We start from the raw sequence: 24,676 nt of genomic DNA on the forward strand, positions 1-24,676 counted from the left end.
AAATTCATCTGTTGTCTCTACCGTTCTCCCAACTCGACTAATCACTTGGAGCTCTTTAAATTCCTCTCGTTGCAACTTGACTTTCTCTAGTCCAACTCTCCTAACAGTGAGGTAATTTTCCTTGGTGATTTTAATGTTCACAACCCCAGCTGGCTTCCGTTTTCTGGTCACACCGACCCGGCAGGTCGAGATGCTGAGGCTTTTGCAATTACTAATGACCTGTCACAGATCGTTCATTTACATACAAGAATACCAGACAATCCTAATCATACAGCCAATACGCTTGATCTTTTTCACACAAACAACCCTTCTAAGTACACGGTCGAAGTGAGAGCTCCTTTAGGCACTTCAGATCACAACTTGGTGATTGTCTCTTCTCCAATGGAACCTTTATCTCATGGCTATTCCCAACCTCGTGTTGTTTGGCATTACAAGAATGCAAAATGGGATGACCTGTGAGACTTCTTTTCTTCTTTTCCTTGGTCGGACTACTGTTTCAAAAGTTCTGATGTCAACGTTTGCTCAGATCGTGTCAGTGAAATTATTCTTGCAGGAATGGAATCCTTTATCCCACACTCCACTTTAAAATCTCGTCCTGTATCTAAACCTTGGTTTTCCAATAAATGTGCTAAGGCTGTCCAAGAGAAAAATGTTGCATATCGTAATTGGCTTGTTTCTAATTCTTCAGTTTCATTTTCTGCCTACGCCAAAGCTCGCAACAATTGTAAAGCAGTTATTAATCAGTCCAAACTAGAGTTTGAACAGGCTAAGAGTAGAAAACTTGCTTCTTGCCCTAATGGTAGCCGGGCATTCTGGTCTCTTGCCAAAGCTATTGGCCGCAACTTTTGCCGATCTCTGCTCCCACCTCTGTCCAAACCAGATGGTTCTGTTGTCACTTCAGCCAAGGATAAAGCTGACCTGCTAGCATCCCATTTTTCTTCAGCTCATGTATTAATGATCTTGGTAAAACACCTCCCACAATTCCCAACACACTCCATTTAATGCCTCCTGTGGTCTTCCCTCAAAAGGATATCAGAAGGATTTTGATGAATCTCGAAGCTAAGAAAGCTCCAGGTCCTGATGGTATTTCTCCACTTGTTCTCAAAACCTGTGCTCCTGAACTTACTCCTATTCTTTGCTGCCTTTTTCACTTTCTTATTCCAAAGGTGTTTTTCTTTCTGCTTGGAAATTTGCTCATATCCAGCCAGTTCCTAAAAAGGGTGACAAATCCCTCCCATCCAATTATCGTCCCATTGCAATTACTTCTACTCTTTCTAAAGTAATGGAGAAATCAATTAACCGCCAACTCTTAAACTACCTAGAAACCATCCGTCTGATCAACGATCACCAGTATGGATTCCGTCAGTGTCGATCCACTGTGATATTCTGGCTTATGTTACCCATTTATGGACTAATTCAATGGAAAGGTTCGGTGAAACACAAGATAGTTGCTCTTGACATCTCAAAGGCTTTTGATCGTGTTTGGCATAAAGGTCTTCTAAACAAGCTTCCATCTTATGGTTTTGCCAACTGTTTTTAGTAATTGGTTATCCAGTTTTCTCTCTGATCGCTCACTGAGGGTGATGGTTGATGGCTCTCTGTCTTCTAACTTCTCCACTAATGCCGGTGTCCCCCAAGGTTTAGTTCTTTCCCCCACTCTTTTCCTCTTGTATATTAATGACCTTCTTCCATTCACTGGAAATCCTATCCATAGTTTTGCCGATGATAGCACATCGCATTCTACTTTCCATTTTGAGAAACCTTGTCCTGCTCAATCAGCTTCAACTTCTCGAATATCTGCTACCAATTCCTTAAATGACGATCTTCAGGTAATTCTCCAGTGGGGCAAAGACAACTTAGTTGATTTCAACCCTTCTAAAACTCAGTCTTGTCTTATATCTCGCAAAAAGGATTCTTCTGCTCCTATGCTTATCTTTAGTGACACTCCAGTTTCTAGGCAAAAGGATATATCTCTTTTGGGGATTACCCTGACTTCTAATCTCTCTTGGCACAAGCACATTACAAATATTGCTTCCTCTGCATCTAAAAAACTTGGTTTTCTCTTTCGCTCTCGGCGTTACTTTTCTTCCAAACAGCTGCTCACTCTGCATAAATCGCAAATCCGCCCTGCCATGGAATATTGTTCCCACATCTGGGGTGGTGTCCCCAAAACCTCTCTCAGGCTTCTTGATTCCATTCAGAAGAGGGCAGTTAGGTTAATTAATGATTCATCTCTAACAGAGTCTCTCCACTCGCTGTCTCATAGACGCACTGTTTCTGCTGCATGCCTCTTCTACAGATACTTCCATGGGCACTGTTCTTCTGAATTAGCTTCTATAATTCCTGCTCTCTCTTTCAAAACAGTCCGAACATGTGCTGCCACCAGCCAACATCCATTTACTGTCCAACTTCAAACCCACAGAACCAACTTTTCATCTTCCTCATTTATTCATTCAACTGCCATTTTCTGGAACAACCTTCCTTCATACGTATTTCCTGAAAATTACAATCTACAGAAGTTCAAGTCCAATGTCAACAAATATCTTCTTTCGTCTTCTCAATCTCCAACCCAAGCACGGTACTAAGTACTATAGGTTCTAATACCTCTCGTGTTTGGGGTTCACATAAAAAAAAAAAAAAAAAAGACAGCGACCATTTCTACATGGATTTTAGTGTTTTCCCTTGCAGAAAGACGAACTGAATCAGTAATCTGTGTTCCACTTCCATCTTGATACTTCATTCATCATGCAAAAAAAATTAAATAAATAAAAATGAATTGTCAGATCAAAACCAAAATTTGCATGATTGCCATAGAGATTTCAAGGTATGTACAATATAAATATTATTTGAAATGCCTCCATCTCCAGTTCCGTAATTTTAAGGTAAACTTTCTTTCATTTTACTGAAGACATACTGTTATTATTGCATAATTAATGTATGTAAAATTTATGTTTAAAGCTTTGAATACAAATATTTAATAATTAACATTTAATTTCATAATATAGAGAAATGGTGCTTGTTTCCATTATGTTCTGTGTATAAATTTTTCCTCACTTAATGTAGATTTACTTTAAATTCTATACAGTGGAACCAACTGATGATGTTACCAACAGCAAATTCTAAATGGGAAGCGTTCAAGGAATTAATCTTGGAAGCAACTAGGCTTTTCATACCAATTAAGAAATACTGTTCTAGGTTTAGGCCTAAATGTATGTCAGATGACTCTTGTCAAAGAAGATAAATGCATGGATGCATATAAATTATCAGGCAACACAGAAGCCTATGATAGATATAAGCTAGTCTGTAATCAAGTCACAAAGGAGGTTAGGCAAGCAAAGGTAGATTACGAGAAATCTCTGTCAAAGAATGCAAAGAAAAAAGCAGACTTCTTTACTTATATAAACTCTAGAAGGAAGGAGATGAATCAGATTGGTCCAGTTGATTTCAATAGTTTGACTGTTGATGATCCTGCTCAGATAACTGACAAACTGAAAGAATATTTTCCATTTACCTTTACACATGAAGAAATCTGCATGGAAGTGGAGGACAGAAGCTTATTAAAATCTAACAGTGAACTTAATAATTTTGTAATAACTGAGAGCAAAGTGGAGGAGAAATTGTTGAAGTTAAACATAAGAAAAGCACCTAGTGTGGATCTAACCGGTTATATTAAAGGAAATGGCAAAGGAAGTAAGAAAACCCTTAGCCTTAATTATGAGAGCATCCTTGGACTCAGGGGAAGACCCCATGGACTGGAGATGTGCAAATGTATATCCAATTCACAGCAGGGGATCAAATAGTGACATGACTAATTACAGACCCAGGGAAATTAATGGAGGCATTGGTTAAAGAAGCCCTGTAGGATCATCTAAATAAGATTTAAGATATAGTTCAGACACAGCATGGGTTTATTAAGGGGAAGTCTTGTCTGACAAAATTGATTTGATACTATGATGTGGTTAAAAAGGAACTGGATGCAAAAAATAATTTTGGTATCATATACTTCGATTTCAGGAAAGCTTTTGATACTGTTGCGCATGGAAGACTACTGTACAAATTGAAGCAGAATGGTATTAAGGGTAAGTTGCTACAATGGATAAAAAGGGTGGTTAAGTGGGAGAAGACAGGGAATGGTAATCAATGGATTGCCGACCAGGCTAGCTGGGTGGATAAAGTGCCTGGCAACCCAAAGGTTGTGGGTTCGAATTCCACCTCGGGCTTGGATCAGAGTAGAAAATACAAAAACTTTGGAAGGTTCATTATGGCCACAGAAGCCGATGCACCAATAACTAACAAATAAAAAAATAAAAAATCAGTGGATTCTGCTCTTTGTGGACTAATGTTATTAGTGGAGTTCCCTAGGGTTTGTTGTTGGTCCACTGCTGTTTTGTATATTTATCAATGATTTTGATGAAGATATGTCATCCTTAATATCCAAGTTTGCAGATGATGCTAATGTTGGCAGGGTTGTTAATGACAGTGTTGGCAGTGTGCTACTGCAGCAGGATCTAGAAAAGTCGGGCTGATGAGCTGAGAAATGGCAACTGAAGTTTAACCTTGACAAATGCAAAGTAATTCATATGGGTAGAAGTAACCCCAGAGAGATATACAAACTGTGTGGTACTACACTTAGGGTGGTAGAAAATTTTTTCTAAAAAGTCCTGGGAGTAATTGTGCAGTCAGATATGATGTTTTCTGAGCAATGCAGACAGGCTTCCAGAGCAGATCATGGGGTGTTGTCAATGATATACAAGAATTTTGCTAGTAGGGAAAAGGAGGTGATTAAACCTTTGTATAAGGCAGGAGTGGCCAACTTAATTTGTAATGAAATCTACATTTTTTCCTTCAAAATGTGCCGCGGTCTACCTTCTCAAAAATTTCATTGCACAAGGTTCACAAATCGAGGGATGACTGTATATTTAAAATTCGTCGTGATCGACTGAAATTAAATCCGCAATCGACTCATTGGCCACCCCTGATATAAGGCAATGGTCAGGTCATGCCTCGAGTACTGTGTACAAATCTGGAGGCCTAATTTTAGGAAGGATGTAGTATTACTGGAATGAGTACAGAGAAGGCTACAAGTGTAGTGAATGGAACAAAGGGTTGCTCTTACGAAGAAAGACTTAAGTTCTGCAAATTGAAGCATCTTGGCACTAAGCACCTGCAAGGTGATATGAACAAGGTGTATACAGCTTTGAAATAGTTGAGTAGGCTCAATTGTGATGGGATTCTTCCTCTTGCTCAGATTACAAACCTGAGGGGGCATAAATTCAAATTGAGGAAAGACAGTTGTAGAATATATGTGTGAAAATTTACATTTAGCCAGCAGGTAGTTGATTGCCGGAACAAACTTCCATCTGTCATTGTGGAAGTTGATAACTTAATTAAATAATAGAGGAACTGGACAAACTTTTTTAGAGGGAATGGATGTGTGAAATTTGTTTTCTTCTTTTTTTTTTTTTTTTTTTACTATTGCTATATAATCTTACTTTCTTGCATTACATGCCCCCATTTTCATTGCCATGGCTCACTTCACTAAGAAGGGGGATGCGTGTACTTTGAATATTTTATTATAAATATAATGAAAATAATATACATTATAAGCTCAATTGACCTGTTTTTCATCACAAGTATTTTTGTGTTGTGTATGTGCACCATTTTCTGTTAAAACTAATTAATATTATTTTGGTGTTATTTAAAGATCCTGTTTTGAATTTCCTGCTGAGTTGCTTACAACAACATCCTTTGGCAACGGTTGCAGCATCTGCACTTCAGAGTATATCTTCCACCTGCAGAAAACAAATGGTATCTCACTTTAACGGTTTATTGCACATAGTTCAGGCTATTGACTCTTTCTCCTTATCGAATGAAGCTGCTATTGGACTTTTAAAAGGTAGCTCATAATTTCGAGAGTAACTGAATATGAATATAGTAATAGTTTCAACATATTATAAACTGAATAAATTAAATATATTAATAGCGAGCCATTAATCTTGATGTGTTAAAACATTTATGAAATATTGTTAAGTAGTTCATTAAATAATAAGATTATTGTCCCAATAATAAGATTATTCAGGCTGTTATTTATTATATAAATAAAGCATTGTTTAATGTTCTTATTAGAGACTGCAAAAATCAGTTTAATCATGACAAAGTTTGTTTAAGGCTCTCCAAAATCAGAAGTTCTTGGTGTTATGGTACATAAAAAGTGTGTGTGAGAGAGAGAGAGAGAGAGAGAGAGAGAGAGAGAGAGAGAGAGAGTGAGTGAGTGAGTGAGTGAGTGAGTTATCATTTATTGGCATCCAATAAAGTAGGAACAATACTGTGATATAGCCAAGTTATAGGGGTATCATTAATAATTTTTATTCCATGCTAACTGTGTTACCCTTTAAATATTGGGGAAGGATTGCATCTTTAAATTTTAAATTCTTCTACCAAAATATAAAATTCCAATAATGTAGTGTATTTTGAAAACCTTGTTTTTATAAAGTTTTGGAACCATTCAAATGGTTAAGAAATTTTCATCCAATGAAGTCTTCACACAGGGGATTAAATAGTGTTCAAAAATTTCAAAGTTTGGCTAACTGTAATTTACTCACAAAACACAATTGATGTAAAACCTTTAGAGTCGTATGCATGCAGCCCTAACTGCGTTACAAGCCCTGGCCTGTACACTGCTAAGCAAACTTCCTGTGCTTTTCTATTCTTTTAATGTACTAGGTACTCTTAATTTTAAGATTTTGGGGAGGTGTTTTACCAAGATCGTTAATGCATGAGTTGAAAGAAAAATGGGATGCTAGTAGGTCAGCTTTATCCTTGGCTTAAGTGACAACAGAACCATCTGGTTTGGACAGAGGTGGGAGCAGAGATGGGCAAAAGTTGCGGCCCATAGCTTTGGTGAGAGACCAGAATGCTCGGTTACCATTAGGGTAGTCGAGCATTCTGGGTAGCCAAATTCATATTTTATGACTATTTAAATACTTTTCTTGTTTTCTATTCAGTACGAATGTGTACAAAACTAACTTTGAAATGACTGAGACCTTGTAAAGCTTGATGTTGTTTCATTTTGTATTGTCTGCACTTGAACTTGATTCTTTAACTTAACTTATGTATATATTGTTGTGATACGGTTATTAATCATATTATTTTTATTAGTTTAGTCAATTAGCTCCACTATCGTGTTTTTTTTTTTTTGTCAAGGCCTGAGCAACTGTGACTGTGGCACATCTGGTTTTATGTGCCCTTCGGTGGGTGTGGATTGCCCCCCCCCCAAATCTGGACTCATTAGATGAGTAGAACTTTAGAACTTGGCACGCCCCCACATGGTTAGGGATGGACATCAGAAGCAGCAGGTAACTGCTGCCTCTAGCTGCACAGAGGCCAAACAATACAACAACATAACATAATGTTATACTACACAAACAACAGACTACCACACTTGTTCTGTTTTACAGAGTTTTTGTATCACCATGTAGATCATTAGTGTATTCTTTGATATTTATTATAAGTTACCAAATCTATGTTTTGTTTGTTTATTTTGCCTTGGCACATTATGGCCTTATCTGACGAACTTTTTATTTTTCTGAAATAATTAATAAGTGACAAGACTGTAATTAATGCATTATTGCTTTAGTTGCTTGTGTGCCAACAAATCCAACAGGCATACCAAGGTCAAACTCATTATATGCTTCCTTAAATCACACAAACTTAAATCAGGCAGCCGAATTTCTGTTTTAATAGCTATAAAGAGATTGTCCTCATATGGGAATGTATTTTTCCCATATCTAGTCATTATCTGAATAACTTAATTGGCTTATCTTAAATTAATCTTGGAATAAATCCCTTATTAATACACTATGTTCACTGCCTCTAGAAGCACTTTATCATAGTGCATTGATGTAGATTTGTTTAAAGGAATAACTACTGTCAAGGGTAGAGGAAGATTTTGTTTTTGCTACGGTGATTATAATACACACAGATTTTTTTTTTTTTTTTTTCTTCAGTGGAACTAACTAGTTAATAAATACAAATATCAAATGGAAATTGTTCAGTGTAGTAATCTTGGAATCCTGAACTCCTTATCTCGATTAAGAAATATTCTTCAAATTTTAGACCAGTGTATAGCAGGAGAACCAATGAGTTTAGTGTCAATGAAGAAAAGGTGATCAAAAATTGGCAGAGGGCACACATTCCTACAGAAAATATAAAACAATCTGTATTCAGTTTTACTCCACCCTGTAATCCATGATCTCAGCATTTTCCAGTTTATATAATAACCCTCCATTCAGAAGTGAGTCAAATGCTGTGCTAAAATCCAAATAAACTGTGTCAGATTTATTTCCTTCATCTAGCTCATGATGAAGGAAATCATGAGCTAAACAAGAGATGAGTTAAACAAGAGTTAACTAACCAGTTTAGTTAAACCCTTAAGAAAAAAAAAAAAAAAGTAAAGTGCAGCCATTATCAACCCACTGCAGGATGGAAGCCTCCTCAACAATTCATGCTGAGGGAAATGGACCATAATCTGCCACGCTGGTCCATAGCGGGTTGGCAGATCGACCGTATTCAGCAGTCAGGGGCTTGAACCCCGGTCTACTCAAAGAGCGTGTGCTACTGCACTCCCGCTCCTGCCCACTCGGCTACGGAGGCCGTCCTTAAGAAACTATCCTCTATTTCCTTCAGAATACCATTTCTATATATATATGTATATCTTCTCATCAATCAACTACACTATTTTCTCTGCCTGTGCACTGTATGACAGAGTAGAAAAAATAATTAACATAAAGAAAAATTGTTATCTAGAAATCTCTCACACTGTTCTGGGCTTTTCCCTCTTCTACCAGTACATTCCAACCTCATTACTATTGCATAACAATTTGTCTCTCTGTTAATTATTTCTTCTGCTCAGTCTTATAGTCCAGATATTTCCCTCCTCATCACAATCTGACTTTGGCATATTTGCTCGAATCACCACCATTAATAGGACATCCTGTCTGACATATCTAAGAGCAATCTACTACAATGCAGTAACAAAGGAAATGGATGCAATGAATAATTTGGGCATCATATATTTAGAGTTCAGTAATGTGCTTGATACTGTTCCATACGAAAGAACACTGCGGTTGGTGCATGCTAGGAGCAAGTTACTGCTATGAATAAAGGAATGATTGAGTGGAAGAAAACAGAAGTTGGTTATAAATTTTCATTGCTCTTCTTGAATTAGTGTTATTAATGGAGCTCCCCTCAGGGTTTAGTGCTGGTTGCCTTACTGTTTTCAATATTTGTTAATGATATTGATGAAGGCATGTTAAGTTTATTCTCTAAGTTTGCAAATGATTATTATCTTTGCAGTACGTTGGTAGAGTGGTTAATGATAGCGTTATATGCAGCAAGAAATAAAAAAATTAAGCAATCAGGGGCTGAAAGATGGCAATTGAGGTTTAATATTGGTAAATTTCACGTAGCCGAGTGGTCAGTAGCACACACTTTTCGAGTGGACTGAGGTTCAAGCCCATAACTAATAAATATGATTAACATTTTTATTGATTGATTTATTGTAAACTCCACTGACCTGGTGGTTGTGCCGGAGTGTAAATAAGAATTATTATTATTATTATTTTTTTTTTTGTTATTGCATAAGGGCAACAGTAATCTCAGAATAACATCCCAATTAAGTAGTATTACACTCGGGGTGGCAGAGAATGAAAGACACCCAGATAATAATGAATCTAGGTAATTGTACAGTCCAGTGAAGTTCTCTAAGCAGTGCAGATAGGCTGCCAGAACAGCTCTTGGGGTTCTGTCAGTGAAATACAGGAGGATCAAGGTGGTGATTATCCCATTGTGTTAGGCTGCATGTTGAATACTTCATAGAAGTCTGGAGGCCTCAGTTTCAGTAAGGTGTGGATTTCTTGAAATGGGTACAGAGAAGAGCAGCCAGATTAATAAAGAACACAAAGAGGCACTCTTACCATGTAGGACGTTTGTCTGAAAATTGCAGCACTTGAAAACTAGGTGATGCCATACATCATATGGAGTTTTAAATACCAAAGATACTGACACTTTCAAGTAGCATACAGAGGTACACCTGTATGCACTTGATGTGGACTGACAGAGCACGATAGTAAAGATGCACCAGGGATGCATCAGAGATGTCAAGAGCATGATAGTAAAGAATGCACTAGGGGAGGATCTAGAATATGTGACCGCAGGAAATGAGAGAAAGCCATTCAAAAGTGTAAAATTGTACAGTGTTGCAAGAAAAGGGGTTCAACCGAGCATTAGAAATAAACCTTCCTATGCAAAGCTAGTATCAACAAACTGTTCGGTTCAAACCCAAGCCAACTTTTCCATCCCTTCCATGAACCTTTTTCTCCTATGGCTGGATATCGTAACCATCAAAACAGGAAGTGACGGTAATTACCTCTATTACAAAAGCCAGATATCACTACCACAACAGAAATCAAGGAGAGAATTAGAGCCTCCACCTCAAAAGGAAATGGATATAGAAAAGAAAGGAAATGACTCAGTTTTAAAAATATTATGCAGCGGAACTCTTTCCATAAATGTACTTCTGACATCCATGTTTGATAGACCATTACACACTAATATATTTCTGCCTACAAGAGACATACATAACATAGGGCACAAGACAATTTGAACATGAAAAACTATACAATATACCATAAAGTTAGGATTAAGGAAGATAGTGTGGCCATTCTAAAAATTTCCATTATAATGAATTGGATAGCCTCATTACAGCCCTTTATGGAGTAGAACAGACATCAGTAGACAAGGGAAAATTGTGGAATGAATACTTGAACACTGCAACCTCTCCCTCCTAAAAGACGGAACTGATACTTTTTTAATTTTTCCGCTCACACCTCTATCAATAAGCTCTCAACTCACTTCCTTATTTTCATTTGGGAAGTCAGTAAAAGTCCATTAAGCAATAACTAATACTCAGCAAACTCTAAAGCTAATTGGCAGTATTTTTTTATTATAAGACATACACAGAAAGCATAGTGCAAGGTGCCACACATTACATCTCAAAATCCTCTGCACATTTCCCTCACTACCCAAGGTCAGATGAACTGTAGAATGTCAAGAAAAGCACAAAATAAGGTATTGGTGGATTTGCTGATATCCTACCTGAGAACCTAATTCAGTGTACCCCGCTTTATGATTGGTTCACTGTACAATCAAATCACTTTACGATGGACTCTTCATAATAAAATACCATTCGCTATATGATATGTAGTAAGTGCTGGTCATTGTGATCATGTTTTTGAATTGAATTTTAAATCTATTAAATGGTGATTCTGATAAGTAAAAATAGCAGGAATATTATCCACAGGCTATAAAAATAAAGATATAAAGCACAAATTGGCATTTTATTACTTTACCAATTAACAAAATCAAATCCGTGAAAATAGGAAGAATATTTTCTGCTGGTTAGCAAAATAAAAATCAATTTATGCTTACATACATAGCTTAATTAATACTGTAGTATATACATACTAATTGATATTTCTGTTCACAAACTTTTTTTTTTTTTTTTTGCATTGTAAAATTTAAGACAGCAAAAAAGATAAGCAATCAATAACAAAGAAAACAGTATGTGCAAAGTACAACTAACACAATACTTGCAAGTGAGATGCGAAGTAACAAGTTTACGAACCTTAAAAATAAAAACGAAGAAAAGGTTTTGAAAATTTGTTTTTTATATGATTGAAGATTTCATGATGGGAAAATACATTTCACCATAACATAAAAACCCACAAAATTCCAGCTATCGATATCGCAAATGCAATAAGATAGGGAGTTTACTGCCCGTTTATAATAGATTGCACTAATAGAAAAATCCAATAAACCGGAAACTGCAAATTATTTTTATATTGTTTTATGGTAGTGACCACCAGAAATATGCTTTAGGAAAATAACACAGAGGCATTCAAAATTGATTCTTATAACTGAACATATGATAACGTGCATAATAGTGCATTTTAATGATTTCAGTGGTGTTTTTTTTTTTAAATTTGATTCTATAAAGCAGCTGATTCTACTTATCAGTAATCATGTTACCTGTGCCTACTTATTTCACTTTACCAATAACAGCATTTGTAAACGTTTTGGCTGCATGTTTTGTTTTTGCATCCTTTAGTTGAAATGTTTTTTTGTGTTTTTTTTTTTTTTTTTTTAAACACGAAAGATATCAAAACCTATAGTAGTTAGTACCATGCATGGGTTGAAGGAGAAGTATGGGGCAAGGGGATGCCGGAAACTTTGCTCTAGAGACTAAACATGGGTTTCACCACTGCATGGGTTTCTCCAATAAGCAAAGTGGTGGTATTTCACCGGTTGATGAAAGTCATCTACCACCTTATTTGACATAAATTTACTGTGATTAATTCAAGTACTTATAATATTGTGTAAAAGAAAAGGAGATAAATAGCTTAGTTATATAGTGAAAATTTCAACTTCCGAGGTCTTTGAATGAATTGCCAAAAAGCAATGTGTTATTGGGTTCACATTAAGATATTTTAACAATGTGATGGTATCTCTGGAATGCAGATTACGTTCTAGAAACACCATCCCATCGAGGGTCCACTGTACTCTTCAAATTTCGAGCCTGTGACCACCAAATACGGAGGATGCAGAAAGGTCAGAGAATGACCACTGCATATCCCCGGAACAATATGGCCTTAGTTGCTAATGCTCCTAATAACCAAAAAATAATAAATAACAATGTACTCTTCAAACAAGCTGCAGAAGCAAGACATTTAATTATGGCATCAAAGCCGCAAAGATTCCTCGATCTGTTCTGCATACACAAGCAGGTTGTTCAACCTCAACTCCTGTTTGCCCCAACTATAAATAAAGTCATCCAGCTTTCACTAAATCATGGGAAATGTAGAAAACTGAAGAAAATACAAAAATATAAAATTGAACATACTATGAGTCACGCAGGCAAGTTATATCAACCACGCCAAATCATTCTTATGGATCTTGCTCTCGAAGCTCTCATTCAACAGCAGTTCCAGCAGATGTATCAATACCACCCAGCTTATATCTAACTAACTGGGTTAAAAGTACACTATCAAACTCTGGAAAAGACACACCTCAAACTAAAACCAGCACAGCAACCAACACTCCAATCAGCATCCCAACTGATCTGCCAACAGTCCTGCATGACAAAGAAAAATTGTGGTAAACCTACTGAAAACAACAAGAAATCTGAATCGCCCAGCAATAGTATGGAAATAGATGTACACACAGATTTTGAGAAACCCATACTAAAACTACCTGCAAATGACACTTGAATCCCGGACGGCCCTATCTTCCCAAAAAATTGCTCCTCAAACAAAAAAAAAAAAAAAAAAAAAAACAATTGGATCAATCACCCACAGCTAAACCTAAATGATGCACAATGTTTTACAATGGAACAGCAGAGGCTTTCGTTGCAACATAGACGATATTAGAGACTTAATTAACTGATATTCTCCAGTTGCCCTTTGTCTTCAGGAAACTTACCTAACCTCACGAATTTCTCCTTCGATAAAAAACTATTGCCTTTATGGAAGAAAACGTAATACACCAAATGCAGCCCACAGTGGTGTGGCAATCATGATAATTTCAAATTTTCATATAAACATATTCCACTTCACATGGAAGTAAAGCTGTAGCTTTACTCGTATAACTCTATTAAAATAACACTTAGCATTAGCAAGGACACATGATGCAAGAAAGCAAGCTTATATAGCATCAGCCAAAAAAAAAACCATATTTCACCCATCCCCTCGCTCCAAATGTTTGTCAAGTTCTGCCTTGAATCTCTTTAAGCTATCAAGTTCTACAACAACAGATAGAAGTTTGTTCCAGCAAACAACCACCCACTAGGCAAAGGCAAACATCCACACATCTATCCTACAACCGTCTTTCCTCAATTTGAATTTATGCCCTCTCAGGAGATTATTCTGAGCAAGAGGAAGTATCCCATCAGCATTGAGCATGCTCAAACCATTCAAGGCTTTATACACTTCAATCAGATCCCCTCGCAGGTGCCTAGTCTCCAGACACTGTAATTTGCAAAACTTAAGTCTTTCTTCGTAAGAGCAACCCTTCGTTCTGTTCACTGATCTTGTTGCCCTTCTCTGTATTCGTTCCAACAGCTCTACATCCTTCTGAAAATGAGGCCTTCAGACCTGTATACAAGGTGTGGTCTGACCATTGCCTTATACAAGGGGATAATCACCTCCTTATCCCTGCTAGAAAAATTCCTGTATATCATTGACAAGACACCATGAGCTACTATTGCAGACCTTCTGTACTGCTCAGAAAACTTCATATTTGCCTGCACTATTAAACCCCGGTCCATTTCATTCTCTACCACTGTCATTGCAGTACCACAGAGTTGATACGTTACCCTGGGATTACTGCTTCCCATATGTAGTACTTTACATTTGTCAATGTTAAACTTCATTTGCCACCTCTCAGCCCATCTGCTCAACTTTTCTAGATTCTGTTGCAGCAGTGTATCATTAATGTACACCCTGCCAACCTTCGTATCGTCTGCAAACTTGGACATTAAGCCTGATATATTCAGAAATTGAGAAATTAATATTCAAATTGAGAAAAGACAGATGTAGGATAGATGTGCGGAAGTTTGCCTTTAGCCAGCGGGTGGTTGGTTGGTGGAACAGACTTCCATCCTTTGTTGTGGAAGTTGATAGCCTAAATAAATTTAAGGCTGAGCTGGACAGGTACTTGGAATGAACGGAGGTGTGAAGTGGGAGCATTCTTTTGTTTTTTTGGCTGATGCTGCATAAGCTTGCATTCTTGCATCATATGCCTCTACTAATGCTAATACCATCATCAATATCATTTATAAATACAGAAAACAACAATGGACCCAACACTGAACCCTGAGGGACTCCACTAATAACATTAGTCCATAAAGAGCAGTGTCCATTGATTACCACTCTCTGTCTTCTCCCACTCAACCATCCCTTTATCCATGGCAGCAATTTGTCTCTAGTGCCACACTACTCCAATTTGTGCAGCAGTCTTCCATGTGCAACAGTATCAAAGGCCTTTCTAAGATCCAAATATATGATATCAAAGTTATTCTTTGCATCAAGTTCCTTTGTGATGACATTATAGTATCCGATCAAATTAGTCAGACAAGGCTTTCCCTTAACAATTCCATGCTGGTCTGAACTATAACTGAAGTCTTGTCTAGATGATCCTGCAATGTTTCTTTAACCAGTGCCTCCATTAATTCCCTGGAACAGAAGTTAAACTAACAGGTCTGTAATTACCTGTGTGTCCGTTTGATCCTCCTTTGTGGATTGGATCACATTTGCAAATCTCCGGTCCATGGGTACTTCCCATGAGTCCAGGGAGGCTCTCATAATTATGGCTAAGGGTTTGCTTACTTCCTGTGCTGCCTGCTTTAATATAACTGGATAGATTCCATCCAACCCAGGTGCCTTTCTTATGTTTATCTTCAACGATTTCTCCTCCAGTTTACTCTCAGTTATTACAAAATCAATTAGCTCACTGCCAATATCTAGCTTACTGCCAGAATTTAATACACCTCTGGCATTCTCCTCCCTGAATAACTCCTCATGTGCGAATGTAGATGCAAAATATTCATTTAGTTTGTTAGCTACCTGAGCAGGATCATTAAAAGTTGAACCATCAATATCCAGTGGACCAATCTGATTCAGCCCCTTCCTTCTAGAGTTTAGATAAGTAAAGAACTCTTTGTTGTTTTCCTTTGCCAAAGATTTCTATGATAGATATAATCTGGTCTTGGCAGACCAGCTTATATCTATCATAGGCTTCTGTGTCACATGTTAATTTATATGTATCCCATGCATTTTTCTTCTCTGTCACATGTCTAATTAGTTCATCTGACATATATTTAGGCCTAAATCTTGAACAATATTTCTTTGTTCTTATGAAAAGCCTAGTAGCTATCCTTTCTGTACACCTTGTACTCCCCAAATTCCAGTTCTGCACTGTTTATGTGTCTGATATCCCAACAATATCTGCCTTTGATGTCTTGACTAGCACTTCGAATTAAGCTCATCGAATTTATTAACTATACTCCTAGCATTGGTGTACATGCAAGTATACATGCACCTGTTTCTACTCTCAGTTACCCTAACACAGCCCATATATTTACTTGTTCCACTATGACTCCCAGCAGTCCTGGAAATCCCCAATGCCTTGCTTTCCAGGCTGCTGCTCAATTGCATTTCAAGAGAAGTAGTGCAAGAAGCACTTTTTCCTCTGCCACCAGCTGCTGTTAATCTATTAGTCCATGTTTATCTTCAACAATGTTTATTGTTGAAGATACACATGGACTTCCATGTTTATCCCCCCCCCCCAAGCTAGCAGTTTTCCAGCCCATCTAACTCTGCCTCGATAGCATCAGCAAATATTCTTGCACCCTTTCTATTTAAGTGTATCCTATCCCTGTAGAAGCAGTCTCTCCTGTTAACAAGCACAGACCAGACTGAAAAAAATTCTACCCCTTGAGCCTTGCACAATCTCTCCAGGGCCGAATTGATCGACAAGGCTCTCATCATATACTCCCTCCTATCGTATCTGGGAAGAATTGCAGACACTTTCAAATTCAACCCTAACTCATGGCTTTTTTTCAGCATTGTCTTGTTGTTGTTAAGTAATTCTGCCAGTCTCCTACTCTTAATAATATTAGTGTCAACATGTACAACAATATCACCCTTTGTGCTCTTAAAAGATGATATCTGCTCTACAACATCATCAACCTTTGCCCCTGGCAGACATACCCTGTCCTGTTCCATCTATCCTTTTTGCACAATATGTTCCCCATTTCCCTGACAATAGAGTCACCGACAACAACTAGTTCCTTTGCGACCAGTGCATGCTGTGTTGCTTGATGTTCAAGTGCAAGCTCTGGCATTGATGTGGGCAGCTGAGAGCTTGATGGGCTCCTCAATTTAAATCCTTCGAGCGCATCCACCCTTGTCCTTCAAGCTCTCATTTAAGCGCATAACAGTTCTGAGGTGGCACCTGATTTCCTAGCACTCCTTACATTGCGCACACACAAAAACATTTCCCTTGGCAATATCATGTCCCGTTCCTGATTGCTCCACAAACATCAAGTAAACAGTGCATTTATATCCCAATGCAGTTATAACACTAATATATATATATATATATATATATATATATATATATATATATATATATATATATATATAATGTGTGTGTATTTCAGTATCGAATGTATTAATTTATGATGTTACGTTTGTAAGAACTAGGTCGCTGTATTTATTTAAAGTATAATTCAATTGACAATGAAATTTAATAAGAATAAGATTAATTAATTTTACTGATTAATTGATACTACTATACTCGCTATCTACTTTTCCGTTAGACCTTACGCTATCTAGTTCGGTGCACACGTATCGAATAACAATGGCAGCAAGTTACGAACGGTTAATCTACGGACACGAGGTATTATTTACTTTCCAAATCACGCTATCTAAATTCAAAATAAACCACGGAGCTTTACTAGGTCTATAAGCTACTTATAGAAAATAATTTAATCTAACAATTAAGTCAATAAAGTGGCTAAGTATAATTAAAAACTTACGTTCACGGGAGCTGCAAAACCTGTTCAACACTTGGATTTGATACCCTTACCGATACTAAGTAATAACCTACAAAATCTCTTATCTAAATTCAAATTAAACTAAAGTATTATTGCTAGGAATATAAAGCAACTCTTAAAAAATAAATTAATATGGCAATTTAAGTCAATAAAAAAGCAAAACTTCTCTATTTGCTGGAGCCCATAAATACTTTGCCTGTTACTCATCCAACTGTTACTACTGTTACTTGTCTCAATCTTCCTCCACCTCTCTGTATATTAGGCAATTTTAACGGACACCACACCTTATGTGGTGATCCTAAACTAGATAGACATGGTAGACTCATTGAACGCTTGCTAGAGGCACAAAACCTCACAATACTCAATACTAGTGTGCACACACACTCACGTACAGCTTCCAATTGGACACACCTCAGCAATCCATCTCTCAATTTGTTCTCCATTACTGGTCCCGACCACAGAGTGGTATGTTATAAAGGATCCCATGGGCAGCGACCACTTTCCAATCGTATGCAACTTTTAATAGCACAGACGCTCTTGACCAAATCCAGCACGAATGGAAATTTGTCCGAGCAAACTGGGCAAAATTCAGTCCTTGGATCTTTCTTGATGAGAAAAAAATTCATCTACAGCATAATGAACAAAGAAGGGAATCACTAAGAACAAATCTGTTCACTGATCTGAAGAATACCCGCATAAAATCAATCAGAAAGACAAGACAAGACACACGGGACTAACAATCGAAACCGGGACTGAAGAGGATGCATCCCAAATCACAGTATTAAATCGCCCAAACAACCTTGCCGCCTACTCAAGCACACTCTGGGAATCTACTGTTGACGAAACTCTGTCAACTAGATCACTTGCTGGGCATATCTCATACTGTACAGTGCAGGATGGCTGATCCACTTCCGACCACCGAGCCATAACCTTCCAGATGACCAGAGCACTTGATCGCAGTACCCTTCCAAGAATACAACTCCAGAGATTTGCCATCACTAAAGCAGATTGGACACTTCAGTAAACTTAAATTGATTACAAGTAACCTCATATTTTAATAATTATTAATAATTAGCATTAGCATTAGTAGAGGCATTTGATGCAAGAAAGCAAGCTTATGCAGCATCAGCCAAAAAAAAAAAAAAAACCCACTTCCAATTCACCCCTCTGTTCATTCAAAATACCTGTCCAGCTGAGCCTTAAACTTATTTAGGCTATCAACCTCCACTACAAGGGATGGAAGTCTGTTCCACCGACCACCCACTGGCTAAAGGCAAATTTCCGCACGTCTATCCTACATCTGTCTTTCCTCAATTTGAATTTATGCCCTCTCAGGTGATTTTTCTGAGCTAGAGGAAGAATCCCATCAGCATTGAGCATGCTTAAACCATTCAAGGCTTTATACACCTCTATCAGATCACCTCGCTGGTGCCTAGTCTCCAGACACTGTAATTTGCAAAACTTAAGCCTTTCTTCGTAAGAGCACCCCTTTGTTCCATTCACTAATCTTGTTGCCCTTCTCTGTACTCGTTCCAGCAGCTCTACGTCCTTCTTGAAATGAGGCCTCCAGACCTGTATACAGTACTCTAAGTGTGGCCTGACCATTGCCTTATACAATGGAATAATCACCTCCTTATCCCTGCTGGAAAAATTCCTGTATATCATTGACAATACTCCATGAGCTACTCTTGCAGCTCGTCTGCACTGCTCAGAGAACTTCATATCTGCCTGCACAATTACCCCCAGGTCCTTTTCATTCTCCACCACTGTCAGTATAGTACCGCAGAGTTGTTACATTGCTCTGGGGTTACTGTTACCCATATGTAGTACTTTACATTTGTCAATGTTCAACTTCATTTGCCACCTCTCAGCCCATCTGTTCAACCTTTCCAGATCCTGTTGCAGCAGCATAGCGTCAGTAGTGTCCTGAACGACCCTGCCAACCTTTGTATCATCTGCAAACTTAGACATTAAACTTGATATCCCATCATCAATATCATTCATAAACACTGAAAACAACAATGGACCCAACACTGAACCTTGAGGAACTCCACTAATAACATTAGTCCACGTTGAGCAGTGTCCATTGATTACCACTCTCTGTCTTCTCCCCCTCAACCACCCCTTTATCCATAGCAGCAATTTGGCTCCAATGTTACACTGCTCCAATTTGTGTAGCAGTCTTCCATGTGCAACAGTATCAAAAGCCTTTCTAAGATCCAAGTATATAATATCAAAGTTATTCCCTGCATCCAGTCCTTTTGTGACTGCATCATAGTATCCAATCAAGTTGGTCAGGCAAGACTTCCCCTTAACAAAACCATGCTGTGTCTGAGCTATAACTGAAGTCTTGTCTAAATGATCCTGCAGTGCTTCTTTAACCAGTGCCTCCATTAATTTTCCTGGAACAAAAGTTAAGCTCACTGGTCTATAATTACTTGTGTCAGCCTTTGATCCTCCTTTGTGAATTGGGGTCACATTTGAACATTTCCAGTCTATGGGTACCTCCCCTGAATCCAAGGAAGCTCTCATAATTATGGCTAAGGGTTTGCTTACTTCCTTTGCTGCCTCCTTTAATATAACTGGATAGATCCCATCCACCCCGGGTGCCTTTCTTGTGTTTATCGTCAACAGTTTCTCCTCCACTTTACTCCCAGTTATTTCAAGATTCTGTAGCTTACTGCTAGAGTTGAATACATTCCTCTGGCATTCCCCTTGCTGAATAACTCCTCATGTGTGAATGTCGATGCAAAATATTCATTTAGTTTGTTAGCTACCTGAGCAGGATCATCAACACTTGACCCATCAATATCAAGTGGACCAATCTGATTCATCCCCTTCCTTCTAGAGTTTACATAAGTAAAGAACTCTTTGCTGTTTTTCTTTGCATCCCTTGCCAAGGATTTCTCGTAATCTGCCTTCGCCTGCCTAACCTCCTTTGTAACTTGGTTGCATATCAACTTGTATCTATCATAGGCTTCTGTGTCATGTGTTAATTTGTAAGTATCCCATGCATTTTTCTTCTCTGCCGTATGCCTCATTAGTTCATCTGACATCCATTTTGGCCTAAACCTTGAACAATATTTCTTAGTTGGTATGTAAAGCCTAGTATCTTCCAGGATAAGTTCTTTGAATGCTTCCCATTTTGAATTTGCTGTTGGTAACATCATCATCATCAGTTGGTCCCACTGTATAGAATTTAAATACTGTCTCAGTCCATCGTAGTTGCCTTTACGGAAGCAATAACCCTTCCCTTTACCCCTAATGGTACTTACCTCTTTGAGTAAATCCCACTTCAGCACACTGTGATCACTGCCACCTAGTGGTTCATTTATCTGCAGATTCTTAATGCATGAAGAATCACTGCAGATAATCAAATCAAGAGTATTACTCCCTCTAGTTGCCTCCCGAACATGCTGATGTAGAAAACAATCATCCAATAAACCCACAAAAGCCTTGCTGGTGTGTGAGTGACCAGACCAAACCACAAATTCCAGTCAATATCTGGGAAATTAAAATCTCCCATTATAAGACTCTCTGATTTACTGGCCCACTCTATTTCCCTGTACAGTTCCGTATTATACTCATCAGAGTCATTAGGCCTATAGCACACTCCTACTCTCAATTTTGATCTCCCAATGCTTATGTCACACCAAACTGACTCAACACTGCACTGTCCAGCGATGTCAACTGGCTTCACTTCCTTGGTTTTTATGTGTTTCTTAACTAATAGCATAACCCCTCCCCCCCCTTCCTATCCTGTCTATCCTTTCTGTAGACGTTGTACTCCCCAAATTGCAGTTCTGCATCCCTTATATCTGTGTGACACCACGTCTCTGATATCCCAACAATATCTGCCTTTGATGTTTTGAGCAATACCTCAAATTCATCAAATTTATTTACTAAACTCCTAGCATTGGTGTACACGCAAGTATACCTGCACCTGTTTCTATTCTTAGCTACCCTAACACAACCCATGTGTTTACTTGTACCGCAATGGCTCCCCGCAGTCTCTGAAATACCATGCATCTTGTTTTTCCGGCTTCTGCTCATTCTAATAGAAGCAGTGCAAGAATCTCTTTCACCTCTGCCAGTGGCTATTGTCAATCTATTGGTATTTGTCTCCCCCCAAGCTAGCAGTTTTCCGACCCACCTAACACTGCCTCGATAGCATCAGCAAATATTCTTGCACCCTTTCTATTTAAGTGTATCCCATCCCTGTAGAAACAATCTCTCCTGTTAACAAGTACAGTCCAGGCTGAAAAAAATTCTACCCCTTGAGCCTTGCACAATCTTTCCAGGGCCGAATTGATCGACAAGGCTCTCATCATATACTCCCTCCTATCGTGTCTGGCAGAATTGCAGACACTTTCAAATTCAACCCTAATTCTCAGCTTTTGTTCAACGGTGACCTGTACTTGTTAAGTAATTCTGCTGTCTCGAACTCTTAATATTATTAGTGCCAACGTGTACAACTATATCACCTTTTGTGCCCTTAAAAGATGATATTCGCTCTACAACGTCATCAACCTTTGCCCCTGGCAGACATACCCTGGTCCTGTTCCACCTATCTTTTTTACAAAGCATGTTCCCCGTTTCCCTGGCAATAGAGTCACCAACAACTACTAGTTCCTTCGGGACCAGCGCATTCTGCCTTGGGGGTTGCCTCTGTGTCACGCGATGCCCAAGTGCAAGCTGTGACGTTGATGTGGGTAGCTGAGAGCTTGATGGGCCCCTCAATTTAGTTTCTTCGAGGGCATCCACCCTGTCCTTCAAGCTCTCATATAGGCCCACAAGAACGCCGAGTTGTTGCCTGATATCGATACACTCCTTGCATTGCGCACACACAAAGACATCCCCCTTGGCAGTATCATGTCTCGTACCCGATTGCTCTGCAAACATCAAGCAAACAGTGCATGTTATAAGGCTGTGAGTCAGAGGACAACTGCCCCCCTCAGTTCTGCTCTGAGCCACAGCACTTCCATTAGCTTGAGCCTTTTGCTTTGCTGCTCTGGTCTGAGTCATGATTCTATTAATTAATTAATTATAATTATGTTATGTTATTAATTATGTTAAATATAATTAATTATATTACGTTTGTAATCTAAGTCGTTATATGTATTTATATAAACGTACAATTTAACTGCTAACGAAGTTCAACTAACGCTATCTAGTACGGTATATAACTATCGTATCACAAAGGCGGGAAAATTACGAACGGTAGCGGAGTTGAAACACGTGGAAACCCTTACCGATACTTTTATGCAATTACAAGGCCGAGTAAAGAATAAATACACCAAATTAATCAGAAAATCACACAATAATGTTATACTACTAAATTTAAATCAAAAGTTTTAGAAAAACAATAATTTCAAATCAATAAATAAAAAAAATCCACTTAGCGGCTTTGAACACGACCATCTTGTGACCGTTATGTGACCTCTTGTGACAACAACTAGGCAAGGATGACTAGCCAACTTATCAGTTATATCCATTGAAAATCACGTTGCACAAAACATTGTGATAAAATTATTGATAATTTTGCTTCAGCAAAAGGGAGAAAAATTCGATTAAAATAATACATCTTCATTGCATATTTTTAATTTATGTTATTATGTTAAAAGTACTCCCACAATATTTTGTTTTTATGATTTTATTATATATATATAAACAAACTATCTGTGATTTTTTTTTTATTTCTTTGTAGTTTACGTAGAAACAACTTAATTAGACTGCAACCGCTTAATTATCCTGGAAACATCTATTCGAGATGCTTTCTTAAAAAGAGAATGGCGTTCACCTCTTGTCGAAGGTTCTGCAGGTCTCGGTTCCACTCCGGGACAATTCTTGGCTGAAGTTTTTTCCTTAGGTGGAGAGCTGTGGAGACTGTGTTTGTAATGATTCTTGTTATGGTTCTTTGATGCCAGTTAGGGTCTCTTATCTGTTGATGTTGGGCATGGAAATCTCGGGCAGCAGCAGTGATATTAGTTTGGAATAGTGGCCAATCTGCTTTAGTGATGGCAAATCTCTGGAGTTGTATTCTTAGAAGGGTACTGCGATCAAGTGCTCTGGTCATCTGGAAGGTTATGGCGCGGTGGTCGGAAGTGGACCAGCCATCCTGCACTGTCCAGTTTGAGATATGCCCAGCGAGTGATCTAGTTGAGAGTTTCGTCTATAGTAGATTCCCAGCATGTGCTTGAGTAGGCGTCACGGTTGTTCGGGTGATTTAATACTGTGAAAGGGCTGTTGGCGAGATATTCCTCAAGTTGTCCATTTCTGGATCTGCTTCGCTCCTGGCTTTGGCTGTACCAGCTTGGAGAGCGACAGTTCACGTCTGCGCTGACAAGTATCCTGGCATTCGGTAGTTCAGCAGTTAGGTTCTGGAGATAATTTATAACTGGAAGGATGTCATTCCCAGGTCTGGAGTATATGGATACAGTGTAGAATTCACCAATGGGACAAATAATGTGGGTGCAGGCGGCCCAGGAATGGCAAAAATTAGAGATTTTGGTTGTAGTGAAGTCTGGATTGCAAACCAATACGGCTACCCAGGGGGTGTCGCCCTGGCACTGTACGATCTTATAGGTGGTGGGGTATCCCTTAACTTCTTTGGCATGGGTGTAGGGTTCTTGTATCAGTAGTAGATCTATATTTTCTTCTTCCACTTTGCGGGGGAGTTGGCCAGCAACTACAATTACCCTTTGTGCGTTATTTTGTAGGAAGTGTACTCTGTTTGATATTTGCAGTTTATGATGTGATTCCATAATTGATCCTTTGCTGGTGTAGACTCTTTGCTTTTAGATGGTGCCTCTGTAGCCAGATGGGTAGGAGCAGCAGTGCGTAGCACATGCTTCTTGATTAGACCGGGGTTCGATCCCGTGACCACCAAATACGGAGGATGCGGAAAGGTCAGGGAATGACCACTGCATATCACCTTAGCAATATGGCCTTAGTTGCTAATGCTCCTAAAAAAACAAATAACAACAACAACAAGAATCACTTGCT

The 24,676-nt window shown here is 38.4% G+C and overlaps 1 protein-coding gene across 2 annotated transcripts in view; it reads left to right on the top strand.

Moving 5' to 3' along the window:
• LOC150074954 (transportin-3-like) overlaps positions 1 to 24,676 on the top strand; it is a 742,971-nt gene that overhangs the window by 488,957 nt on the left and 229,338 nt on the right. For both annotated transcript variants that reach the window (XM_090388987.1, XM_090388988.1), the window contains one exon: positions 5,705 to 5,896. In XM_090388987.1, the coding sequence (XP_090245113.1) occupies positions 5,705 to 5,896 (192 nt within the window). The remainder of the gene's footprint in view (positions 1 to 5,704; positions 5,897 to 24,676) is intronic.

This window comes from Mastigoproctus giganteus, chromosome 14 (assembly GCF_048544385.1).
Source record: "Mastigoproctus giganteus isolate SK-2022 chromosome 14, ASM4854438v1, whole genome shotgun sequence".
NCBI lineage: Eukaryota > Metazoa > Arthropoda > Arachnida > Uropygi > Thelyphonidae > Mastigoproctus > Mastigoproctus giganteus.